The 13,458-nt window shown below is 46.2% G+C and overlaps 1 protein-coding gene and 1 non-coding gene across 8 annotated transcripts in view; both read right to left on the bottom strand.

Moving 5' to 3' along the window:
- The window catches only part of RBM39 (RNA binding motif protein 39), a 28,571-nt gene extending 22,719 nt beyond the window's left edge, over positions 1-5,852 (bottom strand). For 4 of the 7 annotated variants that reach the window (XM_058036550.1, XM_058036551.1, XM_058036555.1 and 1 more), the window contains exons 1-3: positions 5,586-5,852; positions 1,917-1,979; positions 5-54 (exon numbers count right to left, since the gene is read on the bottom strand). In XM_058036550.1, the coding sequence (XP_057892533.1) occupies positions 5-54; positions 1,917-1,967 (101 nt within the window). In that variant the 5' untranslated portion in view covers positions 1,968-1,979; positions 5,586-5,852. Of the gene's footprint in view, positions 1,694-1,916; positions 1,980-5,585 lie in introns of those variants that run through there. The other 3 variants (XM_058036552.1, XM_058036554.1, XM_058036553.1) reach the window with 2 other exon arrangements.
- A 2,074-nt stretch (positions 5,853-7,926) lies between these two features.
- TRNAE-UUC (transfer RNA glutamic acid (anticodon UUC)) lies at positions 7,927-7,998 on the bottom strand. Its single transcript has one exon. It is a non-coding gene; the product is annotated as a tRNA-Glu (tRNA).
- Between the last annotated feature and the right edge of the window lie 5,460 nt (positions 7,999-13,458).

The following is a 13,458-nucleotide window of genomic DNA, read 5'->3' as shown; positions in this document are numbered from 1 at the left end:
TTACTTCTTGCTGCGTTCTTCATGGCCATTGGCACTGCTCAATTTGTTCTCATCCTAAGCAGGGTTGATAGAAGAACATCGTGAGGACGAAGTGGAAATATTTCAAGTGGTCAAAGGGTAATGGGAATAGGAATAAGAAAATAAAAAACAAAAATTTTAATACTAAATTACTTGTTTACAGTTTAATGTGGAAAGCTTTAGAAAATTTAGGTAGGCATGTTTAACCACTTTGCTGCTTAAATTTAAGTCATACAATTACAAAATACAAGACTTACATCATTTAAAAGTGTGTATTAAATTGTAGATACTTCCATACATGGTTTATAGAGCAAGTTATCCTGTAGAATTCAGCACTCAAGTGACTAAATGTTATTTCTATAAAATTTAAGAGGAAGTCTGAGGTGTTTGCGAGCCCCTCTGATTAGTACCAAGGCTATATCTCTGCCTAAGCCCCGTGGCTACACTAGCAGCCAGCCACTATCGATTTCCTGTGACCGATGCCATTCCCGAGATCTTCACTCATTTTCGTTGAAGGGTTGTAAGAGCTTGATGTCACCTCTGTCACACATCTCGCCCTGAAGCAAACAGGGATTCACACTGCTTTAGTAACGTCGAGTCCCAAGAAAGCCATCAATAATCCACCAGTGCAGCCTAAACATCCCCTATTTCCATACCTGTTTACATGGAAAATATCCATGTTAAGCCAGGACATAAGAATTTTAACACAACAGTTCACAAATTTCTCTTCAAGATGTAAATGTAACTGCTAAATATTACATTAACTAAATATACCATTTAAAACTTACAAATGCTCATCCAAAAATTCATGACATGGTTGTAATAAACACTGCAGAACAGACTGACAACAGCTGCTATATAACTTATATACTGGCTTTACAGTTTAATCACATTGGTTACATCAAAAGTACAATTCCTAGGCGATTTAAACTTATATACATTTCTTCCAAAATCAGTAGCTAAAGCATGCAGTCTGTTAACACTTCACCACCGTCTGGTGGAAAACAAAAAAAGACAGTATTCATTTGCTGCTGGTTTAAGTGAAGGACATCATTAAGCTAATTGATAAAAATTTTACAGAAAAATTGACATTTCCTAATTAAACAACTAGGACAGAAGAACACAAGAGCTTCTTTTAGAATGATACCGCAGACTGTGATACTGTCTTTTACTTGCTAAGAACATTCTATTCAGGGATCCAAGAATTTCTGTAAATTCATTCACTCAGCAATTGATTTTCATCTGCCCTGTTGAAAGATTACCCGCCAGCAGCCTTCTGCATTAAAAGCAAGTCCCACTCTTCTCGCACTGAGCAGATTGTTCAAATATTTACTTGCCATGGGACTGGTGAAAAGGTTATTCTTGGAGCCCCGCTGTTTTCCCAAACCACTGCATTCACCTTGTTGCTATACCAAACTAGAATTCACAATTTTAGAGGAAAGGTTTTAGGATTTTGGTTTCTGGGGTTTGTTTGATTTTGGTTTTGTTTAGTTGGTTTTTGGGTGGATTTCTTTTGTTTTGTTTTGATTGTGTTTGGTGGCTGTTTGTTTTTTTTTTAAACCTAGGGGACCACGGTACAGCGATACGTCACTCAATTACTACCTTATGATTGACAGTTCACACTGGAATCAAAGGTGAATTCATGGGAGTAGAGGTGAGATATCGTTAGGCAAGTCTACAAAGAGAGATAGATGGGCATTTATTCATCACGCTGAAGTGAAACTACTGCACAATATAATTACATTAACAGTATATATTAACTTGAAAGTTACATGTAATGTATGTCCAATAAGATAAATCATGAGGGCTCCAGGGATGTTAGTTTACAGTTCAGCAGTAGTTTCAAGAATAATGCTAAATTAAGGTAAACAGGACCTCATTGGCATATTTTTTCTCACCTTCTTGTAAGGAGCTTCAAGCATTGCTTCAATATCAATATCATCAGCCATTTTTCAGGACACCTGAAAGAAGAAACAACTTTCATCTGAGTTGGAAAACACCCTTGTGCTTTATATTCCAAAAGCTTTTGTTTATGAGGTCATCACTGCACTGGCTCGAATTCACTAAACATTTAAAAATTCAGAAGGTATTTCCAACAAAAACTGGAATGAAGTTTTGCCCAATGAGATAGTAACAAATGTGTCCGAAATAATTACAGCTGCAAACAACAAAATGTGACTGAACACCATTAGCCAGAGGAAATCCAGAAGCATTCCATGAATTTCTTTCAAAACAAAGAGCACAGCATATTTATGACACAAACACAGCTCTGGTGGCCATCTTGAGAAGTGCTAGAGCTTCAGCAAAGGACAATGAACAATCAGGCAAACCTGTTCACAGCTCCTAGCCTTTGCCACCATCATTTAGCAATCTCAGCATGGGGACACCATGGTGCTTTAAGAAATGCAGCTTAATCCATTACAAGGGTCATAGGAAAACAGTTATGATTCCAGTACTAGGAGCTAGTAAAGCATACAAAAAGTCACCACACCAGGTAACACTTGACACCATAGACATTTTGGGTTTAGCTGCTCCTCTTATTTCTATTTTCAACCCCTTAATATAATTTTATGTTCACTATACTCTGAATCACTTTGACACTTAGACTCTTGGTTTCCAGCAACCTAAAGTGGATTAGGTTATGGAGTGGACAGGAGGGTGAAGTTATTGTGTTCCTTCACCAGAAATTGTTCTGACGCGATGATTAAATCAGGCCTGTGGTCTGATCTTCGTCCTTTTGGCTGAGGACTTGATGTGGTTCAATCAGATTAACAATGCCCGCCTTCGGCCGTGCTCTTCTGCCAGAAACTACACCTCCCTTCATGGGCTAGCAGTGTCTTGCAGAATTTTTTAGCCACTTCAATTCCAAGTAAAACAATCTGTCAATGACCTGCTCTTCAGGTGCAGCTTTTGGCCCAAGCCACTGCAGATTGCTGAAGCCCTGAAATTCCATCCAGTCTAGAATTTCACATCTCAAAACAAAAACATCCATCACACCAGGTAACACTTGACACCATAGACATTTTGGGTTTAGCTGCTCCTCTTACGTCTAATTTCAACCCTTCAATATAATTTTATGTTCACTATACTCTGAATCACTTTGACACTTGATTTCCTCTCCCTATGCTGGTATGCTATTAAGCACCTCTCAAGACTCTTGGCGTTAAACTTAGATATTCAACTTCCTCAAATCTCTTAGTGGAAGTTTCTCTTCTTTTTCTTTCTTAAGCTCCAGAATGGCCAGTCCTCTAGATCAGAGTCTGACAGTCCAACACTGAAGGTTTGTGTGTGCACCATAAAATGGATTTTTAATTATTCAGATTAGTTCTTGCACCTTGTCTACAGGCAGTAGAACTGTGCCGTCCTGAGACTTCAGCAGAATAACAAAAATGCTCCAACACATCAAGATCCTTTACACCAGTCACTTATAACGTCATAATTGAGAATGCTTTGCCAGAGCTGCAGCACACCTGACCCTGGCCCAGGGATACATTCCAGAATAAAACACCATCCTCAGGCAGGATCACAACACTGGAAGTTCACATTCAATACTTAATTGAGGCATACTAACCTCATTTTCAAATTATTACTGTTGGGCTACAGTGCTATCGCTTACAGATATGACTGCCCTTCAAGTGTAAGAGCTCAATTTTACTTTTTACTACAGTATTTATAGTCAGCTTTTCAAGCCATCTACATACATGCACATGATTTAATTCTACCAGTATGTAGTACAAATAGTACATCAGTATGACTAAAGGCATGGAAAAGGCAAACCCAGATTTCTACAAAAAAATTCCCCCTGGTGACAATTCCCACCCAAAATTACATTTCCAGACGTGTAATTTAGCCAACATATCGAGCTACACTTGGGGAAGAATTCTTCATCCTGAAGAGGGGTGGCCATAATAGGGACCACCAAATCCTGAAAAGCATGGAAAATTGCAGAGAGAATGACTATTACTGCATTCCCCCAAATAATAAGTGAATGAACTATCATCCAGTGGATTCAAAACAATGGTCCTTATACACAAAGCATTTAACCATTGAATTCACTGTTGAAGGGCACTGTGGATCCTAACAAAGAAAAAGAAGCACATGCAATGTTTAAAAAAAAAACCAAACAAACCAAACCAAAAAAGTTTAAAGAAAAAGATTTTCATTAAACAAAGGCACGCCTCGTGACCCTGAACTACAACTAAGTGACAACTAAGCGCACAGAGAGAGAACTGTCAGTGTGTGACTGTGCTGTTCATTCCGCTTTTGGCTTTTACTGCCGGCCACCAGCATTCAATCTCCTGAGCTGCATGGACCTTTGGCCTCACCCCAGTAATCTGTACCCTTTGTACTCTTTACAAAACACTTCCACTGGGACAATACCATGTTATCAGAATTCCTTCTCTCTGCGTGTACCAGTCCTGCTATCAGCCCTGCGATGCATACATGTAATGCATATAATCATGCTTCATACAAAGTTGGAAGTATTTTTTTAAAAAACGCAAACGAAAACCCTTAATAATTTCAAATTACTAGAAAATCCTGACAGATTCTTAGGTATCTTTCATTAAACAACAACGCTCCAAATAATTTTCCTAAAAGCCTTTCAGCTTTCTCAAAAAAGCTAAGTATGGCTAACTTGTTCGTAAAGGGGAAAAAGGAACCAAAACCACCTAAACAAGCACACGAAAAACAACAAAAACACATACCAAAACATCAAAACTTAAAAAAATGAACTACACTTGAAACTCTGTGGATCTACAGAAAGCGTAAAGGGACATGAAATTTATTGCAACGGAACTAGTCACTATTTAGAAAGAAATCACTCTCTTACTGCTAAACTATACCACATAAAAGCAATTTAAAAGGGTCCCGTTCTCAAAATTATTTGTTTTAGAAATCCAACGAATGACAATTCGACACGTTTTTCATGTAGTGTCCGGGAAGAACATCAGGAAACTTTAGGGAGGGCTCCGACGCCTCAGAAGGGAAGCCAGCCTCTCAGCAGGACCCATACATCTGCGGGCAGGTCCACAGCCTGCAATTCCCAATTCCCTCAATTCCCACATACTCCTGACAGGATCGAGCGGACCGAATTCGGTTTTCCCAGAAACAGCGATGCCCCGCGCTGCCTGCCCCGCCGCGGCCGCCCTCCCACGTCGCTTCTTCCCAAAGCCTTCACTCCCCGCCCGCGGCGGCCACTGCTCCCCCACCTCCGCCCCGTCTCCCTGCGCGAACGGCCCCAAGCTGCTCGCGCCCGGTCCCTCCGCACAGCGCCATCACGAGAAGAGAGGGGGAGCCGGAGCGGGGGGAGCCGGGGCGGGGCAGCACGACGCCGCGGGCAGCGGGGCCTCCCCGCGACGTGGCCACGGGAACAACCAAACTGCACAGGGCCTGGCCGCAGGGCGGGGACCGCCGGCCGCGCTAGCCCTGGTGAGGCGCAAAGCGGCCCCGCGGGCAGGACCGAGGCGGCCATTGCAGCGGGAGGGGCGCAGACGCCCAGGCCGCAGCACCCCGTGGAGCAGGCCGCCGCTCGCCCGGCGGCGGGGCCCGGGGCCCACCCGAGTTACCTGCGCCGCGGGCAGCGCGATCCTCGCTAGGGCCCCGAGGTCCGGCAGTAGCGGCTCCGGCGTTACTACCCTGGCGGTCGGGAACGGGCCCGAGGGCTTGAGCACCTTCTCCAGGCGTCTGAATATTAAATGGACGGCGGCGCTCAGGCAGCCCCGGGGAGCGGGCGGCGAGGGGCGGCGCGGCCGTGAGTCGATCCCGGTGGCGGTCTGGCCCCGTCTATGGCTCCGCAGCTGCTCCCGAAATGGCGTCCGGCCGCTCTCGGCTCCGCGCACGGCACGGGGGCGCCCAGCGCACCGCGCAGGGGCCTCTCGCGAGACGCACGGCCAAACAAGCCCTTACACGCCCGGGCTCGCCGCCTCTCGCGAGATATTGAGCCCGGAAGCAGTGGCTCAAATGCTCGCGAGATTTGGGTAGCCTTGTGGCCTTGTCACGCGCCTTTGTGCTCTCGCGAGGGCTCGCCCGCCCGCCGGGAGGGGCCGGGGCCGGAGGAGGGAGCCGCGGCCGCGGCGGTCTCGCGGTGCGGGTGCCTCCGGCCTTGTGGCGGTCCGGTGCGTTCGGAGCACCCGTTCCTTCCCGGGCTCTGGAGGAGCCGTGTCCCAGATCCTTCAAGGACATTCTTGAGCCCCATGCCGAGGCCTTTCATAGACTCTTGGTTTCCAGCAACATAAAGTGGATTAGGTTATGGAGTGGACAGGAGGGTGAAGTTATTGTGTTCCTTCACCAGAAATTGTTCTGACGCGATGATTAAATCAGGCCTGTGGTCTGATCTTCGTCCTTTTGGCTGAGGACTTGATGTGGTTCAATCAGATTAACAATGCCCGCCTTCGGCCGTGCTCTTCTGCCAGAAACTACACCTCCCTTCATGGGCTAGCAGTGTCTTGCAGATTTTTTAGCCACTTCAATTCCAAGTAAAACAATCTGTCAATGACCTGCTCTTCAGGTGCAGCTTTTGGCCCAAGCCGCTGCAGATTGCTGGAGCCTTGAAGCTTAACTCAGAAGGGAAGTAGTGTTTTGTGAAAAAGCCCCTTTTTAACAGTGCTCGATGCTGTCTCATTAACAATGCTTTGTTTCCCTCAGAGCTCACAGAATCATTCATTTGTATTTAAATTTAATAATACAGTTTGGGGCAATTGTTCAAGGTAGGACAGACAGCATTAAGTACGTTTCCTGATGCAATCAGCATGAAATAAATTGCTGGGGAATTTTAGGTTGTTTTGTTGTTGTTGTTTTAGAAATTTGAAACAACATAAAGAGAAATTCTAAACAAACTTTGCCTCCTGAAGTTATAATTTTATCTGAAAATCCCAGGCTACTGTCTCATTTAATTTCATTTCTAACAAAGTTCCTGAAATGTTAATAGCAGAAAATCATCTTCCAGCTCTTGCCCGGAGTATCCAAGTCTTTCTAAGATGAAGTAGTCAACTAGTAGAGTTTGGAACATTTAGGAAAAAATATCTGTTTAAAATTAAAAACAAAGCATTACTATAATAGGGTTTTTTCCAACCTAATAATTTCTATACCGTTTGGTTGTAAACAAAATTACTAGTCTTACAGACAAAATGCGGTTTGTTGTATTTGTTCCCATGTACTGCTCTGGCTGCTTGTCTCCTACCCCGCGGCTTCCAGTCAGCCACCAGGTCTGGTATAACCATCTCCATGTTCCTTGTTCCCTCACTTTGCTGTGATTGTGACTGAAGTATGCGCATAGGTTCACGTTGGTGGATTTACCTACAGCTTTTCTCTATCACCGTTTGCCTGTGGAGCCAGGCTCTGGAACGGGTACACAGACATGGGGTTTTTTGTTTACTCCACTAACACACTCCTTGCCCATGGCTGGTGCCCAGGCAGTGTGGGAGAAAGGATGCAACCCCACGCTAGCAGTACTCACGGAGAGGGTGAAGATGGCTAATGAGGGACCTGGAGTAGCAAATAGCTGCACAAGCGGCGTGTCCAGCCCTGTTGCTAGACCCGGCGTATCACAGCAATGCCCCGACCCATCAGCTGTCGACGCTCAGCTCCGCAGGGCTGTTGGTGTGGTCGGTACACATTTGGCTGGATTCACCTCTGGAGCTGAGGGGAAGCTCTCAGTAACATACTTCCTAAAAAAGGTTTTGGGATGGCTTGATTCGGAGGAGAGAGTGGCTCTGCAGTGCTGAGACATAATGCCGACTTATCGCCGGTGTTCCTTACTCTAAACCTGGCTCCGTCCTCGCGCCAGAAGTTCGTTCGCCTCAGGTCCAGGGTTGCGGGCAGGAGTTTGTGTTACCTGCGCTGCAAGGGGTAGGAGGGATCGCGCAGAGCAAAAAAAGCAAGCACGCAAAGGATTAAAAAAACCTCGCCTTCCCACACCGGGAGTCGAACCCGGGCCGCCTGGGTGAAAACCAGGAATCCTAACCGCTAGACCATGTGGGACTGCACGCCATCCGCTTCTTCCTGCGCCACTCAATTCCCTATACAGCTCCGTTCCTGCGCTGTCCCCTGTCTGTTCTGCTTCCCGCCTGCGCCGCCCGTCCGCGCTACGCGCCGCCCACCGCTCGTTTCCCGCAGCCCGCCGGTCGCTGCTCGCTGACCTCTGCCCGCACCGTTGGTCAGGATCAGGGAGTGGGGTGAGGGGTGCACGGCCACTCCCTCACTTACTTAAAAGATGAGGCTGGAAGTTGGCAAAACTGAAGAAGTCGGAAATTACTAATGGGAAGATGAACAAATGAAGTATGACCTAAAAAGGCACAGAAACTTCGCAACAGCCACCAATGTGCTCTGTAACAAATCTGAGCAACCACAAAAGCAGGCAGAACAACTGCACTACCCAGTTTTGACCGAGGACAACCTTATCAGACAGGTACAAGGCAGGTAACAGGTGGCACACTGAAGTGGCTGGCTGCGGATATGCAGGAAGAACTGACTGATAAGCATGTGGAGGAGTAATGCTGGATGTTGAAGAAACTTCAGAATCAATGTACCTAAACCATTTTAATCTTCCAAGATGTAGCTGAACCCCTATATGCGGAAAATTCAGACCTAAATAGGCAAAGGAGAGAATTAGGACTATTGTAGTGAACAGAGTGTAAAGCCAGCGGTGGTGACAGTAATGTATTTAGGAGGTTAGAGTTGCTACCAAGGCAGAAAACATCATTATGAAAAGTCTCCAATTTCCCCCACACTGAGTGAGTAAATGTTACATCAGCATATCATGTGCTTGCTACATTTAGATATCACAAAGGTTTGATTTTTGGAACAGCTGGTTGGAGAACATAAAATAAGCGACTGGGTTTAATGCTGAGTTTTGTGAGAGGTTGTTAGAACAGTTATGCATAGCAGTGAGTATAATGTTCTCTATCTGGTGAGATTGAAAAAACAACATCAACAAAGAAATTCCTGCCTCAAGAGGTTATTAAAAAATGAATAAATGGAAAGGATAACATGGTTGTAAGAAGCATGGAGATTCTAAAATTATTCAGAACACTTGTATTACCACAAAGAAAAAGCTATGGCTACAAAGCACCAAAAAAAAAAGGTTATGGAAATATTAAATTAAAGATAAAATACCCTTCAAAATGTGAAGGTGGCGTAGACCATGTCCATATGCCAGCAGAAAAAATCCTGAATAGGTTATAAACGATCAAATTAATCTGACAGTAACTACAGAAGGTAAATTTGAACAGATTCACTTTCCTCGCATGGATCCCAAATGCAGCCCACTGACCTCCATGAGATTGCTAAAGACATGGACAAGGACTGGGTGACAGCCAGACAGCCCAGCTTTTTTGGCACACAATGATCTTAGTCTGTCTCTGACATGAGGGGGAAATTTGCTCCCCAAGGACTTGACAGCAGTGGTGGAGAGATTTGAGCTTCTTCTATGTATCAACCTGTCTGTCCTCAGCTTCTCTTCTAGTTCTAGAACTAGATTAATCTCTTTCTCCTTCCAGAAGGCCTAGTGAGATGTCAATATGAGCAGCAGTGCCAGCATCTATGCCACTCCAATTTTGCTTGCTTAGGAATTGCATGTGAAGGAAGGGCATTTGACTTTGTCAACCATCCCTGAAGATCGGGACCAGGGGGAGGCAGAACTTGGGCTTCATTTCAACTGGCCATGCTCATGCTCTTAATCTCATCTGTCTGTGAAGTTGTTCTCAGGGCCCCAAGAGGACTAACAAGCACTCAGGCCAGCCTCACTGAGGGGTTGTGCCCCAGCCCTGCCCAGGAGCCCCAGTTCACATCAGCCCTGTGTGACAGCAGCTCTCTCCACAGAGAGCAGCAGACAGAACTTTCCCAGGCATTTTCCTGGAGAAGGCTGTGAGAAGATCAGAGAAAAAAAATGAGAAACAATTCTTATCTCCACTTGCTGCACCTATTGTTGTGCACATGTGGAATGTGTTATGGACATTTGTTTACCAAAGGGTGATTTCTTAATTGGACACTGGTAACGGTGTTTCGATGGATTGACCAATTAGGTCAAAGCTGTATTGGACTGTCTGGAAGGGGACGAGTTTCTTAATGAGTATAGTACAGGATAATATAGTGTAATAAAGCAATTGATCAGCCTTCTGCAATCATGGAGTCAATGCCAATTATTACCAGCTTGGGGCCTGCAGCAACAGCCCTGGACCCTCAGGCCCTATCTGAGCTGCGTTGAGGTGTGCTTGTCTCCAGTGCACACCTCATCAATTGCCCATGCCCATGGCCATGCCCAGCCCTGAGCCTCTGACCCTGACCTGGAGCCTGCCTGCCTGACCTAACCTCAGCTCTGCCTTGTTACTACAGACCTGTAATGGGCTGGGGCTGTTCCTGGTCACCATCACTGGCCTTATGCTGATCCCAGCCTGCAGACTGACTTTCCAAGTTGACCTCAGACTTGCATCATCCCTGTGAGCTGCTCAACAGTCTGGGCTACCCATGAGACAGCTCCACCATGGCGGGGCTGACCATGACCTCCTGCAGATGTGCTGTTCTGAGGGACTACCTGCAGGTTGCATGGGGTGGTCCCCTGAGACACTGCTCTGGTGCAATCCCAAGTGTTTTCTCTCTCCTCTAACAGCAGCTGTTCACAATGAGCAGCCTCAGAGGTACAGAGATGGACAGAGATGCACAAGTTCAAACTGCAGGCACCCAGCCTGAGTGCACAGCACTCAAATTAAAATATAAGAACCTGTTGGTTGAGTTGATCTGCTTAGTAGATCTCCAAGATGTTTAAAAAACTAACAAAGAACAGCCTCCAAAGGGGTTTGCCGAAAGCTGAATACCTCTTTGCTGAGAGGAACCCAGCTTGCCTGTCACAGTCAGCGCAGCACAGGGGGACACTGAGCATTGCAATGCTGGCAATAACAGATTTGGAAACTTCGCTTCCCCCTTCAGTTATGTGGTAGAGCAAAGAATTTGCTGCTGTTCCCACTGAGTTCAGCAGGAACGCGGCTGGTCCTGAAACCCTTGACTGTATGAGAGAGGATAGATTAAGAGTTATAACCCACTTCTAGTGCTCATGATAGGATTTCTGTTTTCATTATGTATAAGTAAGGAGGTGTATAAGTAAGTATGCAGACAGAGGTCAAGACAATACCCAAGAGCAAAAGGGATTGAATTTTAAACAATGAAATTTGTTTTATTTTATTGAAAGGATACAGGAAGAAATAAAAAAGTGCATAAATTTCAGTTGTAGGCAAAACACCCTGGTGGGATTTCAGATAGGTGTCTGAATGGTCATCCCAGAGACAACAAGGCCAGGAAGAATTACCCCCATAAATGTCTCTGCACTGGTCAGAAATGGTGAAAGTGATCTCACAAATGCCCATCTTTCTTTATGTCTTGAGACCTGACTGTGGTTCCTGCTTTCCAAGTTACTCACAGAAATGGGGATTCAATTAGTTTGTCAAGGCTAGTTTGTCAAAAAACATCAGACTATAGGATTAACTTGAGGAGTTACAGGTTCTGCCGGTGGCTAAACAATAAACTCAGTTCTTGCCAAGAACCTAGAATATTACATTGTGCAGCACAAACGTCAACCACAGCAAAGCCAGATTGTAGCAGTTGGTTTGAAGGTCCCCGGGAGTCCCTGGGGGCCCCCCTAAACTGTGTGTTCACTGGTAGCAGCAGGCAGGCAAGGAGACTCCACACGGCTTCTGAGGGCGCTGATTAGATGAGGATTTATTGGGGGTCCCACCCCCGGGAGCAGCATGGTTCCTGAGGGTGAAGGGGGGAAGAGGGAGAGAGGGAGAGCCTAGGGAGAAAAGGGCCAAGAGAGCATCTGTGGTCTCTCCCACACAGCTTAACAGGGAGATTCAAAGTGAGCACGGAATAACACTTGGGCCAATGGGTTTACAGATGCATGATACTGCAGGGGAGGATCACCGGCTTGGAATAAACCGTACATTTTCGAGGGGCGAGACAGAGCGTACCATTTAACTAAAATGTAACACCACAGCCGATGGGCCAAGCAGCTTGTGCAGCCCAGCGGGAGAGTGAGCAGGGAGGCACAAGGAGGGGGCACAGTGTTGCAGAATGAGGCCTTTGTCGGGGATGAGCCATTTGTCGGTGAGGGGAAACTCAGACACTCAATATGAGCGATAAGCAAGTTCCGTTTATTGAAGAGAGCATCAGACACTTATACAGCAAATAATAAGCTTATGAATATTCTGTAAGCCAAGCAATCTATTGGTTAAACTATACCATCAACTCTTCCTTATTCCTTTGTGTTGTAGTGTGTTCATTAAGTTCATTTAATTCCTCCCCCATTTTATGTATCTGCTCCCCCCCATTTTGTGTAAAATGGTTCTGCCCTCCTCAGTTTTCCCGCCACAGCCCTGCCAGTTATATCGTCAATCTTTTAGGTTATATAATTCCTCCTCCCCTTTTTCCCTTACAAGTATGCTTTTTCTCCTCCCCGGGCCAAGTCAATCACCCCCCCACTCCACCTAGTATTCCAGAAGCTTCTCCTCTTTGGGCGTTGTGTTTGGCTGTGGTCCCGGGGTCCCTCCCATACCTTGTACCTATTGGGCTCTTCACTATGTCATTTGTGTTAAGCTCATCCCCTCTTCTCCCCCTATTGGTCTTTTGTAAACCCCTCCCGGATCCACCCCCTTCCCTTTATAACCCTGATGCACCTTTTGTTCTGGGTCATTCGCTGGTACTTCAGGGGGTTCCTCCCTGGCTGGCATCGTGGGCTTTGCAATAAACCTATTTCGCCCCCAGCGAGCGTCCAACTCCTTCCTTCTCCTTGATTAGCAGCGATTCAGTCCGCAACCAGCACAGCCCGAGGCCTTGCAACGCTGAGGGGTGCTGGCAGGATATGCAGCTGGGTGTTGGCCTTAACCTCAGCTAGCTGGACTCTGACCTTCTCTGCCCTTGAAGGCGAAATACACCTCGCTGCACCTTTGGGCCTACATTCCCTATTCCCCACGTCTCTCTGTCCACTTCTTATCATACCCAGCTAGCCCCAAGGACACGCTATCTTGCAGGTGCAGGACTTGGAATTAGCCACGGCCTTGTACTTTTCCAATCTCTAGTCAGCTAAATTCCCAACAGCACAGCTCCGTCTCCTCCGCTCATGCTGCTGGGTGCACTGGCGGTTCTAGCTCAGTTTTGTGTCATAAGCCCTGGCCACAGACCTCTCAGCAATCGTCCTCTGCTCTGGGCAGGTGTCGCCCAGCTCAAGGCTGCTGGTGGTGAAACAGTTCCATGTTTTCCAGAGTATAAGGTCACCTGTGGGGTAGAGAGCACTACTGGCCAACTTAGCAGAAATATATTTGAGAGCAGCAGAGTTTACCAGAAACAGAGAAGTATGGGAGGCTGTGATACGGTAGAAGTCCTTTGGAAACCTGTCAAGAACATAAGTACCTTACTTTGGGGAGTTTTCATCCCACAGGAATTTTGAAGTAA

Source organism: Melospiza georgiana, chromosome 17, assembly GCF_028018845.1.
Source record: "Melospiza georgiana isolate bMelGeo1 chromosome 17, bMelGeo1.pri, whole genome shotgun sequence".
Lineage (NCBI taxonomy): Eukaryota > Metazoa > Chordata > Aves > Passeriformes > Passerellidae > Melospiza > Melospiza georgiana.
The sequence above is the reverse complement of the archived record's forward strand: the minus strand, read 5'-3'. Positions and strand labels throughout refer to the sequence as shown.